Here is a 21,651-nt window from a genome sequence, read left to right on the forward strand (position 1 = left end):
AATTTATTAGTTTCAACTACCAACCATGAAATTATCAGTATTCTTTACCAAGACAAAGTTCCATCCACAAACCTTCTGCACTAAAACCACAGAAGTCTACGTCCCAGTACTGCACTTTCTCAGTCTTGCACAGGAGGTCCTAACAGCCCAAGTCAATTACCCCATGCACAGGTTTGAACCCATGATGTCCTGTTTCTTTTTTTCCCCTGTTCTGTGGAATCTTTGTTGCAAGTGAGTATCTTAGGAATGCATTTCAACTCAATTCTGGCCCAAAAGGTAAGAATAAAAAAAACATTTAATCACACTGAGTTTTAGATGTTGTCTATGACCATAGTAGCTGCTTTTATTTTTGAAAAAGCTTCTTAAACTAAACAGTAACATTTGTTTATTAAATGACTGGAAGACTAGTTTTACTAAGCCAACTGAATTGTGTTCACAGCTCCTATTTTTGATATGTACATGGAAGCTTGAAGCCACTGTATAATGGGATTAAAACAGCTTCATAAACATATCTGTTTGCAATACATATGCCAACAAATAATCTGTTCCACTGTTTCTTATCCTAACTTAAAGTCAACAACTCTCAGTCAAGATAACAAATGTGTTTACCTTAACTCTATCTCTTAAGTTTTGCCCAAATACAAATGCTTGCTGTGCATTGAGCTCTGCCTTCTCACAGCTGTCATCATCTGAAGTGTTGTTAGATTCTTTTTTCTGACATTCTCTCACCTAAAGAAAAAAAAAAATGAGAGCTTTAGCCTAGATTATTAAGACCAATCTTTTTTAAACAAAAACAGACATTAAAGTAACTGTGTATTCTTCCTTTACAGTAATTCTCATTAATCCTAGATATTTGACACAAATTCACTTATTTGTAGGACATCTTATAAGACATCTTACAGTCTCCGGCAATTTCAGTAATTAACAAAAATCAGCATGAGGCCAATTATGACTATTGAATCAAGAAATAATTGAAAACAAAGAAAGTGATAGAAGTCATCTGTCACTTACTCCCCCTGAACCAGGAGCCTTCTCTCAATTGTTCTTCAGAAAAGGCTGCCTCCCATCAGTGACTACATTGTAAGCCACAGGAAATTAGCTAATTAAACTATGGGCCTAAAAAAATGGGTAGAATGAGACCCGGTCTGAAACACAGCAACCGAAACACACACACTGTTCCTCTGTAATCATAGTGCTCCAAGCACAACAGTGAAGATTAACCAGTAGAAGTAAGAGTTGTGACTCCTAGGCTTTGGGCTATTTTTGTGCATTATAAAAGGTTTTATGTGCAAAGTCTGCTCACTGAACAGGCACATAAAACTGCTCATCTAGAACATCTTTATCTGCCTGGCTGATTCTGCCTCTTAAAATGGCTCTGGAAAACACACGGATAAAGAGTTCACCTGCTGAAAGCTGAACAGTATTTTTCTTAAAAAAAAAAAAAAAAAAAGATTATCAGCCACCTTGTGAAACTTGCAGTGTAGCTTCTCAATGCAGGGGCCTGCACTCCCAGTCTTGCGCTCCGACAAAGGAGAGTTTGGTTGCTTCGGTTTGTTTGACTTCAGTAAGGGTTTAAAACATGAGAAAGGCCTCGCTGCTGCACTCAGTCACAGAAAGTGAGGAAAGCTGCCTGCAGAACTCTATCTCAGTGTACAAGCTAGGGAGAAGCTCTTGGGCTAAGCAATATCCTAATACTTAAATAGTCAACATGACCACAAACTATTTGTGTTCAGCTTCAACAACCGCAGAATGCATGAGGCCCAGCAGAGAAAAAGTCATTGCCAGAGGTATCCCAATCATTTTTATTATGTGGATAAGTATTTGACTAGTGTTTGTTCTTGGGGGGGATAATCATTTAGCAAGAAGCCTCCATGATCCCTTCTACCCCTCGCTAAGGAAGGAACTAAAAATGACACCCACCTGAACATAGCCATACACATATGGAAACAGGAGATTTTTTCTCTCAATAAAAGACTTCTCAGCTTGAAAGTACAAGCCCCATACTTCCAAGGAAGTAAATAATTTCTGCTGGAATCATACACTGACTCATACAAATTAAATTCCTGGTCTTGCAAAACAGAAGCCATGGAAGCCTGCAGTTGTGTAGTGTGGTACTTTTTTGCCACTAGCTGCAATGTTCCTCCCTAGCCTGCAGCCTCTTCCAAACAGCATGGGGACAGTGATATGTCCCATTTGACCACATCCCAGCATAGCTAACAGCAATAACCTGAACATTCTGACATGGTGAGTCACATAGTCATTTACAGTGACAATCCAGCAACATCTCCCCAGCTACAAGATAAATTTTACATTAATAAATAAAATTCTGTTCTTCTTTAGAGAACCTTTCTTAAAGAATCACAGAATAGTTAAGGTTCAAAGGGATGTCTAAACGTCATTTGGTTCAAATTCTGCTCAAAGCAGTGCCAACTTCAAAGTTACACTGGGCTGCCTGGGGCCTTGTGCAGTCAAGTTTCAAACACACCAAGGATGGAAGTCCTACAATTTGTGTAACCTGTTTCAATGTTTGACTGCTCTAAATGTGAAAGTTTTGTCCTAATATTCAACTGGAATCCCACCACCACCGTAAATTATGCTTGTGGCCTCATTCTTTCATTGCATACTAGGTAGCTGAGAAGAAAAATTCAGTTTCCATTCCTCAGTCTTCTCTTGTCCAAGCAGAACATACCCAGCTTTCTCATCCTCTCATCAGGTATCATGTGCTCCAGCCACTAATCATCTGGGTGGTTCGTCAGTGTCTGCCTTATACTGGGGAGTCCCAAACAAAGCACAGTACTGCGTCCGCAGGCAGGTGGTCGATCCTGACTACGAATATCAAGACAGCTCGAAACCAAAACCTATTGACTGGAATGTAAGTTCTAAAAATGCTTCCCAGTTTCTCTGGCCTGACAGGAGCTCTTGTCAGACCTGGCATGGGCCATGGGTTGACAGCTTTTTTTTGGCAACCCCCACCCCCAGTATTAACAGAGAAAAAAGCAGTTTTCTGACTATCAGTCCACTGAACCATGACACTTAAATTACAGAATATCAATGCCAACATTGGCAAACAGCAACAGGCATGAACTGGGAAAGGCATCACTCAAGCACCAGAAATATTTTACAGTAGGACTAGAAACAAAGCTAGAGGGCTCAACAGAAAAAAACAAGAGTAGAACTGCTTATTCTTTGATATTTTGTAAGAGGAAAGTAGTTATGACAAAAAAACACCCTGAACTGTAGTATTTGGATTCAGTAACATTATGCTACCTTTCTTGATTTAGTAAAGGTAACATAGCATACTATTTACAACAGTATGAAACCTGCTACTGCTTCTAAAGTGCACTACCAATGTATAGGTAGATAAGGGAGCCCATTGCTGATGAAACTGGACTCACATTACAAAAACAACTGGATTCTACTCGGAGAATAGTTGTTTAAAGTCTTCCATATTGAGTGTCCTTTGAATCCTTTTCAAACTCACCTTGTCTTCAGAGTCAGAACTTTTCAGTGTTGCATTACTTAGTGATTCTGGTGTGGCTGCAGAATCTGGTGAGATATTTACACCATTGGTCCCGCTGCTGAGGACTGCAATATGGAATGACAAAACTGACATTAATTCTGTAGACATTTAGAGTGTCCCAAAAGAAGCAAGTTTTCTATAGTAAATTGCATGCTGTTTTTTGTTTTTTCTTAAGTCCACAAAAACATGCACACATATAACATTGCCCCACTGTGCATGTACAGCAGGTCTCTGCTTTGGACTAAACTATCAGCTTACACACTAAACTCTTGCTGAAAACTATATAAAATACAAAAAATGTATACCCCAATACTTAAGCCTTAGTACTTAAGCTCTACAGAATTCAACCTGTGCCAAGAGGCGTGCCTAGAAATCAAGCTAGTGATGTTTGGCTCTATGTCAGATTCGACTTTAGCTGAAGTTGTTCTTGTCCAAGTTCAACTAAACTTCAAAATAACGGAAGGCGGAGGGCTGGTGGGGTTGGGCTAGGGAATAGAAGTTTAGGAGACATGGACACTGAACAGGTTTTTCCTTTAAACTTCCAGTCTCCAATCACACCTATTTCTATTAGCTATATTAAGTTGATAACACCACAATAAGCATACTCTATATAAACTAAGAATGAAGAGTTAAGCTCAAAGTCCCAGCTACAGCAAGATCCCCACCCCAGAGGCGCTGTCTAGTGATTCAGGCATTATATCACTTTGCAGCTAGCTAAGGTCTACCACTATTGCTCAACTGATCAACAGTAGCTTATTACATCATGATCAACACTGTAATGTGAGACGGCCAATCTTCAATGTCTTTATAATCCAAAAGACCCTTAAATGTCTTTTTATTCCAAAAAAAAAAAAAAAAAAAAAAAAAAAAAAAAAAAATCAAGCATCAACTACACTAAAGTTCAGAGCCTGGCAGTTTAAGACAGCAATCACATATAAGTACTGAAAATTTTATTATTTTTTACCTAACGCAGATATACTTAACATTTAAGATACTTGTTTTTCTATTTTTTTCCTTTCAGAAAAGAAAGGCAGCTGCTGAGTGAAAACAGACTTTTGCACTAAACAGATTTAGCATTTTTGTTCTCTGTCCGCAATATTCTGGAAAGCAAATACATTATTTACCTATCTGCGAGAAAGCTTTTGGCTGTGGTGCCTGTAATACTGCCGGACGTAGCACACTCCGCTGCTGTTCCTTTGGTTTCTGACTTGGGAGACCTGCAAGTGGAAAGTCTTTTCAAGAGCTAGAATGCTTTAAAGTTGAAAAATTCAATTTCATCTAACCTTTTCTGCATTTCCAATAGAACACATAATGGAAGACTAGACATTCAAAAAGTTGGGTTTGTTTGCCCCCCCATTACCAGGCCCCAAGAAAGAATTATTCTGAAAGAGAGAAGACAATTGTTTTGTTCCTAGCTTTAAAATAAATTTTTAAATATAATTTCTACCCCAACCATGGAAGCATACAAGGAAAATTTGTGACAGTGACTCAGAAATAAAGGTCATAAAATGAAAGAAAAAACGAACAGTATCAGAGCAATCCCATTTATTCACTGAAGTAATTCTCAGCTATACATCCCCCCCCGAGCCTTATTTTCTACTTCCAGCAAAGTCAATTCCAGATAGTGGTAAATGACTTTTCCCCCCCTCTCCATTCTTCATACAGTCAGATGTACTGGCTCTTAGAACTAACCTGGCCTCTTTGGTTTGGTGTAGAAAGATAATATAAGGCACTACAATTCTTTTATATAGCTCTAATTCAGAAAGCCAACTGACCTTTAAAAAACCTAGTAAAAAAATGATAATAAAAAAATCTTAAGATCAACTCTAGAAAGCTATGGAAATCCCCCAAATTTCAGATTTCTTCACTGAAAACCAATGAACTCTGTATCCACTAAAATACTGTGAGAGAAGTTACCCATAGCAACTCTTGAATATTTTGCAACAACAAAAGCCACTTATGTTCAAAGTACAACACAACAAAAAATATACACTGTCCTATGTCCAAATGTTCACGCATCAACTTTTCACTAGAATGCAAGTCGAATCTGAAAATTCTTTTTTAAAATAATTTATTATTTGTTATTTGTATGAAAACTGTTCACTTTATTTGTGGGAAGAATAATGACTTCCATTAAAAAGATCAGTTTTATTTCCTTAAACTCCTATGGAGCTGTAATATTAATGTCCATCCCATACTGGCTAGGTCTACATTAGCAAACAGGAAGCTCAACAGGAGAAAGCTGTAGAGCGGAATAGGTTCAGAACCCGACATCTGCACTATATGCAGTAGCCAGGGAGAGGGGAGGAAGTGGGGGTGGATGACTGCTTCAGACTTGCTCTAATCTGGTCCCAGACTCGGTGCCCATTAATGGCTGGAACTTATTCAGCGTGCTCCTGGAATGCGTCTTTTGTTCCAGCTTGATACTAAAGGAATTCATTCCCTGCAGTGCAGGACTACTCTAAGTAGCAAGCCAAAGCATGCTAAGCAGAGACAACTGGGAGATTCATTCAAGAAATGCATGACTGATCCAAACTAAAATTCTAATGTATCTATACACATTACATGGTGGATATGGACATAACCACTCCAGAGCTTTTTTCCTGCATAAACAGAAGTATTATCAATCTCCAGTAGCAACAGTAGTTTGAAAAAACTCCTACGTGAGATAAGCTGCTTGAACTACCATAGTTCCCTTCCATTGCTGCTGAAAACATTGAACTTACCTGCACTAGGTGCCTGACCATGGATAAGTATTGGTGGTTTCAGCCGGAATCCACTGCTCTTTTCCTCTGGAAGCAAAATCCAAAGTTACAGGGACATAGATGAAACGAAGAACATACTTTCAGACAATCTGTCATAAAATTGCTCCTGCCTTCCCCAGTGTAACAACTCACAAGCTCTATAAATACCCAATGCAAAGTCGAAAGATACTTCCAAAGAACAGATTTCCTTCTACCAAAAATAAGTCTAAATTTCCAGTGAACATTACAGCAAATATACATCATGAAGACAAACACAAGTTGTTGCAAGAAAGAAACAGAAAATTGTTTTTCTAGAGAAACATAGCGCATTTTCACAGAAAACAAACTTCCTTCCATGAAAGTAAAAGAAAAAAAAAAAAAAAAGAAATAGCAGCTTTAAGTAGGAAAAGGCTAAATCAAAAGCATGATTGAATGCAACAGCTGCCAATAAGCACCCTACTACTAATTATCAGAAATACATTAAACATAGTATTAATTTATTTTAATTCCATTAGCTATGCTTTTATGGTAAAATGACCATAGAAATTCCTATAGTTGTACTCACTTATTGAAGTTCAGGCTTTTAGAAAAAATATTTTAATAGAAAACTTTCATAAATCCAGAATTATTAAAAAAATGAGTTCCCCGAGAACTTGCAGATGTTTTCATTATCTTACAAGGTATAACATAATTATGTTTTAAGGAGCGTAACAGCTGCACTCAGGAAGGGAAAACAACCAATAGTCTCAGCACCTTACCATATAGTTTAACTATTTTCAGTACGCTCTTGGAGCGCATTACTCAATGCTATCTAAGCATAAGATAACAGCGTGCTATACAACATTAACACAGAGCAAGGGTGATCAGCAAAACATGCCAGACTGTGAACATAGGAACTAACTGCATGTAAGATTCTACAGTTGCAGTCTCATCATTGATTTGATTTTAGATATCTAAAAGAGCAGTATTCAAAGCAGATATCTGAAAATTTCCCTGAAGTTTTATCTTGCAGTTTAGAGGTGGGAATAGGTTCAGCTTGGATAGTTGTCCTCCCCTACTCCCAAAGCTATGACTGTTAATTGTTATTTTAACAGCATCCAGCAAGCAGGAAAGCAAGCAATTAAGTGAACAACATAATTGCAAGATCCGAATCACTGTTTCCATTCTCCCAGTTAGAGGCTTACTTTTAAAATATCATGTAATAGTCTGTTTTGGTTCGTGACAGACCGACAGCAGTTGGCTGAGGAAAAGCAGAAAAACGAGGAAGCTCACCTGGTTCTGAGTCAGAATTGCCCGTAGAAGTTTCACAGAAGCTTGACGGCATAAAGACGTTGTTCTTTGTTACTGCAGGCAAGGAAAAAAGAAAAAGAAGGACAAGTTGTGTATGTTGTTTAATCTCATTATAAACTCCCTTCCTCTGATATATTACAGCTGCAAAGAGAAAGTGATTTTTCTGGGTGGTTTTTTTTCCTTTCCTTCTTGCACTAAAATAGTATTACAGTCACAAAAGTAAACAGCTTATTGCCAAAAATCTTTCTTTCTCCTAAAGCAAAGAAAGAGTAAATTTTACTTCAAGAGGGAAAATGCATACAGGATTCCTGGTTTAATTCTATCTGAATTAGGAATTAAAGAGACATTAGAATGTGCCATACAATTACAAAATATGTAAAACGCATTGCAAAAGGCCTCTGCAGAGAGGACAGAAAGCAGTGTAGCAAATGCTAAATGGTGAAAACTAACACTCGGGCTTCACAAGAGGCCTATGACTGACAGCACGGTTTGCACTAAGAGCAAGATAACTTGTGTACACTAGCTTCTACACTTCAACAAGCCTTACAGTGTATGCAACCCACTTGAGCCCTTACTTAGCAGCCAGCTCAAGTGATTGCCTGTAAGCTTAAAAAACAACAACAACAAAAAAAACAAACACACCACTCACATCAGGCAGGAAACACACCCAACCATACCAACTGCAAACAACTGCTCAGACATGTCCCATTCAAAAAGTAAATAAATAAATTGCACTTCTAATACAGCTTTACCCCAGATCTCAACTATCTTGGAAGAAATAAGAACATCAGGCAGTAGAAGTGGATCTCAAATGAAGATCCATTATCACTACAGAAACTGTCCTAAAAAGGAGCAAAACCTAGAAACAGAATTGAAGCTGGTAATCCGGGGGTGCAGGGTATATGTACAGAAGTACATCAGTCCTCCCCAAGCCAAAGCAGTAGAAACTTAAAGTGGAGACAGTAAGAAGCAGGCAAGCTCTCCCAGAGCCACTACATACCAAGCACAGAACTGGCTGTCTACAGAAAATACAGTTTTGCTGACAGAGGAGTAAGTTACCCACAGAACTAGGACTTGCAAAAGAGCTGTAAAAGTGAGCCCACCTCACGTAAGACTGTGCGGCTTGCTGCTAAGCAGTGATACAAGACAGAATGGCTCCAAAGGAAGGATGAATCATCTGTATAAAAGGAATTCTCTGGCTCTTGAAGGGCTTGGTTTCACAAGGAATTTTGCCACAAGTTTCCATGCACATGGTTACAGCAGAATATTATTTCTGAACTTAGTTTAATAAACTGGGGAAAGCAATCCATTTCCAGAGTTATTAGTTAAACTGGGGCAGGGACAGGACAGACTCAAACCCAAGACAGTGTGCCCAGAGAGGAACCACACTGGATGGCCCCCATGAGTAACCCGTGACAAGGAGGTTCAGCAGAGCACTTTGCTGAAGTCTTTCACACTCTGTTAGCACAAAGATCCATGCATCTCAAAATCACAGATCAATACAACCCCAAGAACGTCTAAGTTCAGGCAACATACCCCAAATGGAGGCTCAAACTAGAGTCAAAGCTTTACTATGTAGCATCCCCAAGTTCTGTTTCACAGGGTTTTACAGTTAGAAGCCTATGGCTAATTAGGATGAGAAATGCAATTGATCCTACATCGCTAGCTCCTCAGTCAGGAGTAACCAAGTTGAATGCAAATCCATGATAACCTGCACAGAATTACTAACACACTATCAAATCAAGTCGCTTCCAGTCTTCAGTCTTTGCTATCTCTGAACCTGTTTAAGAGCTTTCTTGTGAAGATCACTAACAGCAAAACAAATTTGTGGTGCTCCTTCCCTTTAGCTGGAGAAGCCCATTCTTTCAGCATGTGAGACAGAACAGCTTTTAGCATCATGGTTCACAGGTCCCACTCCAAATAAATCACAGTTTAGGGATCTGGTCCTGATAGTGGTTCTTCAATGCATGTAGGGCACTCAAACCAATTCTGAAGTACCTGTTGTTGCTGCTGAAGTAAACAAGTATGTTGAGTGCTATGCCTGATCTACTCACCTAGGTATTTCTGCTATTTCTTATTGCTAACAGGATTTTAACAGTCAGTCTTGAAAAAGCACACACCAAAATACTGTCTTGCATAGAAATATGCCACTTCAGAGACACTCAGGCATGTCCAATTAGGGCTACCAAAGCACATGCTTTAATGACTTCCGAATACTTACTCTTCGCTAGATCTTCAGCGTTAGGATTTTTTCCAAAGAGAGAGTGAGCATTTGCAAGTCCACTGGTGCTCCCATTTTATTTGATTCAAAATCAAAACTTCTGAGTTTGTGATAGAGTGGTATCTTTTAAAAAGAGTGTTCCAAGAGGCCAATTATCTATTGATAATCAACACAAACCTCACAGAGACTCATCAACTGACAGTAACATGAGAAACAAATGTTAGCTGAAGGCCAAAAAAAAGTTGACAGAAAAGATTATTCTAAAATGCAACTCAGACTTTTCTGGAGCTGGTTGACTAATCAAACACTGGCACGGAATTACTGCCATCCAAATAGTAAATCCCACCAGGGATTCTACTTTGGTGAAACAGAATATTTCTGTTTTTAAATAACAGGTTGTTCTTAAATTGAGTGCAGAGGCAAAATGCTGCATTCCTATCTCTGCAACCTGCAAAATAACCACCACAGGGTAAATCGATGTGCTTTTGTGGCTCAGACTGAAGTCCAGCTGAGAGTCTTAGGGCAATAGCTTCTAGCTGATGGGTTGCAACTAAGAACTAGACAATTCAATTAAAAGTTAAAGGTCAGCTTAAGTCACCTTTAAAGCTCCAAGTGCTTTGGCAGCAAGATGCCAAAGATTCATCCTCATACGCACTTTCATCTAAACAACAGCAAGGCAGCGGCCATCAGCAGATGGCTACTCAGGTCAAAGTGAGGAGGGAATAAAGTAAAATAAGTAAATCAAGCCCTACCTCCAAAGCTGCATCAGACCGAATTAACAGAAGATGATTAGGAATTTAAACACTATAAGAGAACCTACAACATAATTAACTCCTGCACAACGGTCAGACATAAAAACCTAAGCCTAAAGGGCAAGGCATCAGGGTAATGCAATAAAATTGGCAAAAAAAAGTCTTAATAAATCTCTTGTTTAATATTAATAGCAAGTGGCAGTATCGCACCAGCAGCTATTACATACAGTGATCTTAGAAGCTGATGAACCATAGTATATTTATAAAAGCTGTTGAAGTAGCTTCCCCATCAAGATGGGGGAACAGATGCCGCTATTGGGGGTAGTGGTGTACTTGCAAAAGACTCCTATTATCCCTGCTTTAAAGCGCCTAGGAATCAATCTCAAGTTAACAGATCTAATCTATCAGATACAACTAAATGGAAAGAAGTCCTTAAACAGAAGGCAAAGAGCTTCTGTTTGATGTGGCAGAAACAAGCAAATCACTGGAAGCTGCGAGGGGATAGGAGGGTAGACAAGGTTCAAGCAACGAACCAGGGAGATGAGCTTATCCGCTCAGAATGAGCAGCATTCCGAGTAGACATAAGGAAATAATGAAGTTGTTTTCACAGCCAAGAAAGAGGCTGGGGCAGAAAACATACACAGTAGAATCTGAATGTCAGACAGAAAAAAAACCCCAAAAAACTTTGAAGCTTTGTATAGGTCGAATAGAAATCCAAGTTAACACTATCTAAGCTGTATTATAAAAAGCAAGCCACATAAGAGTAGAACCAACCCCCCCCCCCCCCCAAAAAAAAAAAAAAAAACCCATAAGCATGACCTAAAGCATGACTCTTGGAAGAGCTGCCTGGCAGCAGAGTAACTAGAAAAGCTAGCATTTATATAATTAGTTAAGAAGTGACCTGATCACAGCAGGGCAAGATGATTTCTAGATTCTTCAGCTTAACAGCATAAGATTAAAAGCTGAAACTACAAAATTGATATATCAGCTTATAGATAATATTAAAAAACACATCAACTCTTTTGGGCTTGACTGAATTTGCTGATACAGACTATAGAAAAAGTCACACTATGTGGTCTTTTAAGGCAAAACACAGCAGATAGTAATGAGGGTGCTGGCACGATTGAAAAAAAGTAGAAAAAGGAAACCTACCTCTCCCATATACTAATACTGTAATAATTAATATTTACCTGACTGGGAAGGAGGGAACTGAGTTAAAGATGAAGTTCTCTCACGCTTTACTGGTGGACAGTAGCTTCCATCCTCTCGATCAGATTCTGCAGAAAAAAGCAATTAGAGAAAATGCACAAAATCCTGGAGAGAAATGCATTGGTGCCTTTTAATCTTATGATCAAATTTCTTACCATCTCCATCTTCTGGACTTGATCCATCTGCTGATCTCTGAAATCAGATGACAGTGATGAAACGATAATCACATCCTGAACAATATTTCAATCTCTTTGGATACATCCAAATGCTCTAATCATCACTTTGGAGACCTTCTTGGGTATCAATGATATGTATTCAAGGCAAAGTATTATTCTTATGAATTACATATAGCCATACTGAATTTTACTGAGACTCTTAAATTTAAGATGAATTCAAACCATTTCAGTTACAAATAAGGTACCTAAGAGTATCTAAAAAATTCATATCCAAGAACATCTTTATTATACACTATTCAGCAATTATGTTTCCTGTATTTTGAAAACTTGAAAATGACAATTTTCAAATTTTGCTTCAGTTAAAAAAAATCACAGAAGTTCTAAGTTCACCACGAACATATGAATTACTAAGAAGTTTATTCCAAAGCAGTTTTGCTAATTAACATAACTGACATCAGTTCAAAGTGTTGGAGGGATGACTTTCAAAGCATCCTCTATAAAGCAGCACTATAACGTTCTTATAGGAACTGACACTGGGTAGTTTCATCAGTATCTTCCACAGTACCAGTAAAAAAAAAAAAAAGAAAAGAAAACAAAAGAAAAAAAAAGTGTATCACAGGCTACCAAATAACACAATATTAACAAGTTTTTGAACCAGTTTCCACATGTTTTTTGAAGGGATGAAGTCTCTCCACTCTTACTTGCCGTCACCTTCTTAGCTGACCTAATTTCTCTTGTTCCTGCAAAACAATCCTATGATGGATTCCTTCTGATATGGAAGGCGACAAGAGCAGCATTAGGACCCTCTTCTCATTCCAGAACTTCCCGATATAACGGACCCCCACACACACTCGCACACACCCCATGGGCTCCTGGGCAGAGCCCACTGCAGCTCCAGAGCTTTTGCTTCCCCACTGCTGCTAGTACTTTGGTCTGGAAGATGGACAGACACACAAAGATTGGGCACCACAAAAGACTGGCTAAGGCTGCACAGGACTGTCATCGAAAAGATACACTGTGAATACAGCAATAGTAGAAAGTGAGAAAATTTGTATTTAGTACTACTTATACTTTGAATCTAGATGCTACTGTGCTATCACTATCTCACCCTTTGTGAATAAAAAAATATACTTACTTGCAAGGACAAGCAATTTTACCTATGCAATAAGGTTTGGTGTGTTTTCTGAATAGCAAATAGCAGCTACTTCACTGGCATCCTAGTCAGGTACCTTTGAAACCTTTGATACAGGGAATGAAGTGCTATTTATTGTTTTGGAGTACCACCCCCACACACATTTATCAGCCTAATCACTATCACACTATGTTTTTATGATTTATACTGTCCCTACATAATTGGCCAAGTAATCGACATTATTTACAAACGATATTTTTAGGCATCTTCATTGCCAACATATACTAGTTTCCCCAAAGACAAGGCAAGTGGAAAGCCATGATGCCAACTATTAATTTCAGCCATCAATACCCAAAGTGAGGAAAAAAACCCCAAACAAAAGAAAACTATTTTGTACAGAAAGTGTTGCAACAAACACCCCCGATTTGTTTCAACTGTTAGCAAAATTCCTAAAAGCAAAAGAAAACCATTTGATAACTGAAATTTGCATGAACGAAGTTACACATCCATATGTGCAAATTTGGCAGTGCTCCTTAAAATCAACAAAGGATTCCCCCTGAACTTCAAAAACTTCCAGAAATGTTGCATACTGTATTCTCAATGCTTGAGTAACATACAGATATAAAACAGAGTCAAACCTGTGATAATCTCAAGCTTGTGCTGTACATCTTTGTCATCTATTACTGATGTAAGCACAAATAAATATTGTTACTACATTTAGTGGGCAATGAGCATCAACATCCAAATCCAAGTCTGTAACCTACTGAGGACAAAACAAAGCTAAGTATCTACTCTCAGAATTATTTCCATGCTTCCTCATCCAAGAGCTTTTGGAGATTAAAGCCATGCAGAAGCAAACAGGGTGTTACAGTGGTTACTGACATTGCCAAACCTACTCAGAGGCTGCATAATTTCTCTCAAATGTGTTTTCTCCTACATAGGCATCTAAATATCTAGATAATTTAGTACACTACCTCCCATCCTTATCCATTCACAGAGCACTCGTACTGTCAATTATTGGTTGGGGAAGCTGAGGTAGAGTTAGCAACCAGTAACTCCTACCAGCAAAATCCAACAAGAGACTTGTGTCTTTCATTGACTCAGGAATTTAGAGGCCAGGGAAGAAAGTGTCAGTGTTTTAGGCTGACCTCCTGCACACATGGGCCAAATGACCTCTTTTCCTGTCTAAGCATCTAAGACATCCAGGTTTGATTTTCTACTTTCAGATGACTGATGAGTTACGCAAGTGCAGATTTACCAACACTGTTAAAAAAGTTCTCAACTTTATATTTAACTTCCAGTAAAACACCACTCTTTTCCCCTGCTTTTCTTAGGAAACTCGCTGTCAGTATTCACTCCCCCTCTTGCCCCACTTGAGCATTCACCAGTCAAGTTTTCTCAACCTTGGATAAACCTGTTTTTGTACTATAATAATGCTCTCGCCAGTGACCAATTCGCTCTTAAAGATCTTGAAAAAAATATTGCTAAATCTAGATCACCTATTGCAAACCAGCACTTGAAAATACAACCCAAACATACAATCTAGAAGACAGCCCTGTATTTTTGTTGAGTACAAAGTAACAATTATATCTTAAACTGAGGTTCCTGAAGTAGTTAATAGCCAAATATGTACAACTTGAACTCCATGCAAAGTTAAACTCCATTCTGCAATACTCAAAACTGTCACTTTTATTTTGAGAAGACAGACTTTAAATAAAGCTGTAAGCACATGAGCTAATGAAGCTTGATTTCCCACAGATCCTACACTGAGGGCTACAAAGTGGAATAACCTGCAGTGAGAGGTCAAATGCTTGGGACAGTGGGAGGACTCTTCTTCTGTAGCAGCCTGCCTCTTTCCACAAACTGCATGGGAATTCAGCTCCAAGATCTGCATACATCTGTCATCTTTGGTCAAACCTGACAAACAGTTCGAGTTAGACCAGGGCAAGGGGTAGGCCCAGGCACAATGCATTGGGCCAAGTTTCATTTCCATACAAAGTCACATTAAGTAGTACCAGTGCAGCCAGAAGTTGCTTACCAGTGTTGCTTATTGTGGAGAATCTGGAGACTAGACAAATAAATCAGGGGAATGCATGCATGACAAGCAGTTTAGGACTGCATTACGTGAGCAAGTTGAAAAAAATACCAGAAGTTACAACTACTGGTAACTAACAGCAGTATAGCCTTTCAGTTATAGGCCCATCTTTGCAGGCTACTCATTGATCTGTACTTTACAGCAAGACATGTATTTTGCAAGTAGAAACAAGAGTGTAGAAACAAGTAGAAAAAAAGTGTGTTTTTCACAGGAGAACTGAAAGCCGGGACCATCTCATCCTACGAGATACTATTAAGGTGACTCAACATCTCTTGCATTCTGCTCTTTGAAACCAAATGCAAGAGACACTTAAACCAGTAAATATCAAAATAGGATCTACAATTTATTCTTCATTTAAGAATGGAAGCCACTTCTCCTCTATTCCCTCCTCCCCTCACTTCCTTACACTATTTCAGAAGAATTAAGTGATGCCCAAGATCATTAAACACATTCTGCAGTTGTTACAAGAAACTAGTACAGAAAAACTTACACAAACTTCAAAGTATAGTCAGTTTTTGATTTTTCACAATGAGTCGGAATAGGAAAGGGAAAATCCAGGCAAAAACAAGTACAGACAACATGAATAGGTGAAAGCTGTAACAGTACACTCTATTTAGTGTTTACCTTTAAAATACAGAACTAAAGTGCAGTAAGTACCAAGGATGACAGATCTCTGAGCATGGTACAGTAAGTCTGCAATCTGCATACTCTGCCCACAGACAATCATGGCTGTTACCAAAAGGCTGCTCCAGAACCTCACTTCTTAACCAGCAGTCTTGCTGGCAAAGCTGTAGCTTACATGTGCTGACTTGGGTTAGATAACCAAAAGTCAAGGCATTATAAGCAGCTCTCTAAGAGGCCATAGCTCTGGCCATACCTGGTTGCGCACGTTACAAACAATACTGGGTAAACAGGGAGTACTGACAGTTTTGCAAAGTCTCTTTTTCAGAGCTTGGTCTTATCTTCTAAGAGCCAGGGAAGAAGACATGAAGCATCCTGATCCAGCAAACCAGTATGGGCCCTCTAAAGATTCATTAACCTTCTGTATATTTCAAGGCAAGAGACAATTTTACTCTTGTAAGAAAGTGGAATAATTCTTGCAACACTTGCCAGCACATATTAACAAAAAAGCCTATTACACACCTATACTGAGTACTGTACTACCCCATAAATTTTAGCAAATGCTGTAAAGTTCAAAGATGTGTGGATATCTGTGCTTACAGACAAGAATTCCCACATACATTCCCCAGAGGCGTGTTTTTGCTCTTAAAACCGTACAATACTAAATTTCTTTCAGACCTGGGTTAACAAGTGTAACAATTTCATCTCTTAAAGAATGAGTATGACAGACAGCGATCACTTGCTGTGGTTTTCTTGAACGTCTGCCTAATATGAGTTTCTCAGCCAGGTGTAGTGATACTAGCAATTTTAAGTGATAGAAAACTGACATAAAAGTCAGTGATTATATTTAACAGCTGTATTTTAAAATATTAACCCCTAAAAACCTCAACTTTCAAAACAATTTTGAAATAGAAAAACTTCTGCAGCAGGTCATCAGGAAAAACCTGACAGTCTGGATGCCTAAAGCTGCTTAATCTACAGTCATTTGTACCTTGCCAGGACAATCCAATTGGCACTGGGTTTGCTTCAAATGGCCCATTCTTGAAAAAAACTAGTGTAAGAAAAGGATTCATGCATTGCATGGAGTGGCCTTAACAGGCAAGGGTCTATCAAAGCATACATGCCTAGTATGCACAATGAGTGACACTCACCTGCACCAAGAAAATATGGTCCATCAAGACAGAAAGATTAAGACCACTACTAAAACTGCTCTGAAAGACTATATGATATCAGTCATTTCCAGAAGTATTTTCCTGCACCATCAGTGGAGGGGGGGGGGGGGGGAATCTTTAATTACAGCAGTGATAGCCTTCTCTACCTTAAGGTACTTGAATTTTTTCAAGTAAAAAATTTAAGTACCTAACTTCAAAATTTTGCTTTAAAGTCTTTCTAGCTGCTTTTAATCTGTTCAGTGCATTGCAGATTGGCGTAAGCTAGTGTTTATATCTAGTGAGAATACAGCATTAGCTGCTCACTTTGCTGTACTGCGGGATTATGGCTTAGAGGAGAAGGAAAAAAAATCCTCCTAATGGTTTTTATGCGAATCCCTCACATACCCTAACTTTGTCACTTATTTAGAAGCAGCAGAAGTACTTGGTAGGTTCACACTTACCCCTGCCAGTTCTTGTTGAATAGGAGCAAGCTGGGCTTCAGAAGCGGGACTCAGAGTAGCACTGACTGAGGCAACAGCGGGAGCAGGAAGCTCAGAGTCGCGCTCACCAGCTGATTCTGTGTGACCCAGACCATGGTGGGGGGGCTCAACCTCTCCCTGTCGGTCCTCGCCTGAATCCGACAAATCTTTTTGCTCTGCAGGGGACTGGGAGCAAAAAAGACAATGTCCCTTCAATGCAAGGCTGCAACATGATAGAGCAGTTGTCCTAGTGAGAGGATCTGTTAATCCCTTCTGAAATTTCTGTTTTCACAGTGTGGCAGAAGGAATTGCTCACTGCTGAGACACCAATTAAAATATGCTTAAAACAAGTAAAAGAACCTGCACCCTGAATTAGCTTCCCCTCCCCATGAAAAACATCAATCAGAATAAAGGCACTTTATCAGGTGTTAGCTGAAGATGCCAGTGCCCCTCTCAAAAGAGCATTTCTGCCAGCCATAAGTAGCCATAGGCTTGCTGGGGTTTGATTCCTCCTCTCTAAAGGCCTAACGGACAGCTTCCCCAGATTTAGACAGAAGAATTAAACAGTTACTGGAAATAATTGTTCTCCTTTGCTGGTCCTGCGGACTGAGTTTGAGGGGTTTGAATATAAAAATCTCCGCAGAAATTCACTGTAACAGCATTCACACAAGTCAATAACCCTTTGTATTCATGTGACAGTGAATTCTCCAAAAGGCAAAACCAGTGCTTTCTTTTGTAAATTAGAGTCTGCGTACCCCTTTGAAAGGGGAAGGTGAGATGACAGCTAGTGCGTGAGTGGGATTCAACGTTTGCTTCAAATTCCCACTTCTACTACAGATCACTTTTCCTCAGATTACTTATTGTCCCAGGTCCCCACTTTTGTGGGATGAAAGTTATGCTTTACCACATCCTGTACACATTTGCAGAAGGAAAAAGTTAAAGGCTTTGAGCCTGAACAACTATGTTGTGATACAGGACATGAGCACACGAATAACAGACTTCCATGAACCAAGGAAGTTCTCCCGGCTGCTGTCTGTGGACCATGCTTCCTGGCGACTTATGGTGAAGTATCTGGAGAATCAAGCAGTTAGATGAAGATGTCATTAAAAAAAAAAAGCACACAGCCTTGACTTGCTCACACCGCATTTAGTAGAACAAGAGACTGAAGAGTGCTCACAGCCCAGGTCCATCCAGTAAAGAGCAAACCGCAACCCTAAAATTAAACAGCAGCTTTTAAACCTTAAGGGCCTACAGCTTTTCGCAAATACCAGCCACTAAAGCAGCTATGACTTGGCCTGTTCTTAAGAAGCAGCAATTAAAGGACATCAATACATGTAATTTTAACACTAGGTTTTATTTCAGACAAGTTCAGTTATTGGTTATTCAAGTTAAAGTTCTTAAAACTTAGAAGACATTACTATCATCATTAAGGACCAAAAAGGTCAAAATATTAATTTTACAGGGAGTAACTTCTTTTTCAGGTGAAGTTGAGGATGCTGGGTTTTCATATTTTCAAAATAAAAAGTTTTATATTTTTATATGTATATATATACACACATACACATGCATATCTATATAAAAGCTTTTTAATATATAAACTGTTACTGACAAACCCAAACACTAATTTTAAAATTCCAAACAATGAGAAAGAAGAGTTAAAGACAGTTTGTTTGGTGCCAGAATTGAACAGAAATTCTAGCGCTCCGCTATTCTTACCTTTTTGCCTCAGAACCACAGCATGAGAAGGCTATCTAGAACGGGCCACAGCACTTAGGACGTAGGTTATTTCTATAGGGGCATTTACCCCGTGTCTCTAACTCTCCGCTTGACATTTTATACCTGTCATTCCTAGTCCCCTCATGAGTCTACTTGGAGGTTCGGCTTCCTGTGCATCACAGTTGAAATAGTTAATGAAAGAGACACAAAGAAACACAAAGAAGCTAAGATTAATGTGATGCTAGAAATAACACAGGGAAATAATACTACAGTTTAAATAAAGACTGGCACAAACACTCTTGAACTAGTTATTCCCCCTCTCAATTCATATGTTGTGCTATTTTTATCTCCATTCTTCTTTTACCCCCCCAACCTCGCATCCATATTCAATGGCCCAATAAAACTATTCTCAGTCTATTTTTTCAGTCTTTTCCTGTTAGAGCTCAGGAGTCACACCACTGTTTTCTTGGTATTCTCAATGGCCTTTGGCATCAGTCTCTATAATTCTCTTTGCTTTGCCCTGCACAGTTTTCTTCTTCTAATACATTTATGACTGCTCTTTCAAGTGTTGCAAAATATTCAAGATGTTCTGAACTCAAGTATACTGTTGACTCACAGCACAGCTCAGCTAGCCCTCTCCAACAGAACACCTCAGGAGTTGTCCTCTAACCACGCTAAGACAGCCTGGAAAAAGGCATATTGCTGCCTCTCCCTACACAAGCTACTTCCTCCACCGTTCTCTAAGTCTCTCTCTCTCCCATCATCCTAATCATAACAAGTCTGCCCATAACATGAATAACATCTTTTAATCAGCCACCTCCCCAAATCATCAGAAAGCAATGAAAGGCATTTCCAAATCATGCTAAATCAAGACTTCAATCAATCCCTTACTACTTTGTGTATTGGACAATACAACTTTCTCAACTCAAATGCACGCTTGCTCTCCAGACCAGGTGGGGATGCTGTCATTCTAACCACGTAAGTCACCTTTTACAACTCCACATCTTCTATTCTTTATGCTCCACAACTAAGACTACCTTAGCAGATCTCATAACCTAAGGACCTGAATTCTTATTCACTCCACAACTGTCTGCTTTGACTTTACAACCCAGTCGTCGGCTACCCCTTAAGCAGTTTGCATCATTCTACAGTATCATTTAGGCATGGGACAGATCAATATGTAATTTATCTTCCTTCAGAGCCATAATTAAAAGCTCGCCGCTATCACCTCACCTATAAAAAGCAGTGCACTGACCAAGACGAGGCAGGTAACAAGTCAAATAAGCATTCTTTCCTATAGTCTACCACCACCCTCCACAGGCTGGGGTGGGAGGGGGAGGGAGTACAGCTGCAAGCTACTTAATAGACAATAGCTTGTTTTAAAAGTTTAAATTTTTTTTCTTTTTTTAAATCTGGGTAGAGTATCTCACTTCTGCAGAACTCGTGACAACTGCTTTCAAGATGCTCCTAACATTGCCGGGATCAACAATCACAGAAAGAAGAACACAGCTCACATTTGCAGAACAGAAGACAATACCTTAAAAATATTTTTGGACAAATAGTTTCCAGAAAACAAAAACGTAAGCTAACAATAGCTCCCAGTGTGATATACCAGTACCGAGTAAACACAGTCTTTAAAAGCTCAGGCAATAAATACTAAAAGAAAGCTGTCCTCAGCATTCACGAGCCCATTGCTGGTTCCATTTCTTTCAGATACTACACCTATTTAAAAATGTAAAATACAGGAAAGATTTGAGAATAAGCTGATCTCAGGAATACATGTTAAAAGTTAACTTCATATAACAACTTCAAGTAACCTGTGACCAGAAACTGTCTTGCAATGGCTATCTGGAATAAGTTAAAAGTAGTTTCAGAGCAATAAGCCAAGTTTTTTAAAGTGAGAAAAATGAATCATAGAGAAAAGTTGTTTCTATCACTTGAAATGTTTAATTCAAGAAGTGCTCTGAAGTGTGGTCTACTTCATGTATAAGTTATTGGGACAGACAGTGAAATAAAAGAGTAATATTCTATGCTTTATATAGCAAACCTAGGACTTTATGCTGCTTTCTGATCTTAAAAGCTACATCTTCATAAACTGATGCAACTTTCCAGAATTACTGTCAGCAGTAAGAACTCTGCTTGTCAGAAAAATGAATACCAGTACATAAAGAAACAAATGAGATAGTTTCCTGCATTACTGAGTGAAATGGATAAAGTTCTGGCAAGTATTTGACTGATGACGTCCAAACTTAATCAGAAATGAGCAAATAGGGTAAAAATTGTTGTTATAAGGATCCAAGGAGGCAGGAAAACAATGAAAATGAAGACCCTCTCACCCAACAAATGTGGAAACTGAGGGCACAGCAGTAAGTGAAAGAAACAAGTCCTAAATGGAAAGTCTGGAAAGAACTGAAAATGTGGACCCTAAAACACGATCCAGCAGTCACAGCACTCTCAAGGAGAAAAATGGCATGCCTGAACAAGATAGCATAAACAGCCAGCAAAACTACAGCTCAGGAGCTAACACAAGATGAGTAATAAAACA

The 21,651-nt window shown here is 38.9% G+C and overlaps 1 protein-coding gene across 6 annotated transcripts in view; it reads right to left on the reverse strand.

Annotated features, from left to right (window-relative positions):
- The window catches only part of RANBP3 (RAN binding protein 3), a 44,839-nt gene that overhangs the window by 8,583 nt on the left and 14,605 nt on the right, over window positions 1-21,651 (reverse strand). For 3 of the 6 annotated variants that reach the window (XM_064497541.1, XM_064497540.1, XM_064497542.1), the window contains 8 exons: window positions 17,373-17,576; window positions 11,892-11,928; window positions 11,718-11,804; window positions 7,537-7,608; window positions 6,247-6,312; window positions 4,645-4,737; window positions 3,482-3,585; window positions 610-729 (listed from right to left, as the gene is read on the reverse strand). In XM_064497541.1, coding sequence (XP_064353611.1) covers window positions 610-729; window positions 3,482-3,585; window positions 4,645-4,737; window positions 6,247-6,312; window positions 7,537-7,608; window positions 11,718-11,804; window positions 11,892-11,928; window positions 17,373-17,576 — 783 coding nt within the window. The remainder of the gene's footprint in view (window positions 1-609; window positions 730-3,481; window positions 3,586-4,644; window positions 4,738-6,246; window positions 6,313-7,536; window positions 7,609-11,717; window positions 11,805-11,891; window positions 11,929-17,372; window positions 17,577-21,651) is intronic. The other 3 variants (XM_064497544.1, XM_064497543.1, XM_026105475.2) reach the window with 1 other exon arrangement.

This window comes from Dromaius novaehollandiae, chromosome 25, assembly GCF_036370855.1.
Source record: "Dromaius novaehollandiae isolate bDroNov1 chromosome 25, bDroNov1.hap1, whole genome shotgun sequence".
Classification (NCBI taxonomy): domain Eukaryota; kingdom Metazoa; phylum Chordata; class Aves; order Casuariiformes; family Dromaiidae; genus Dromaius; species Dromaius novaehollandiae.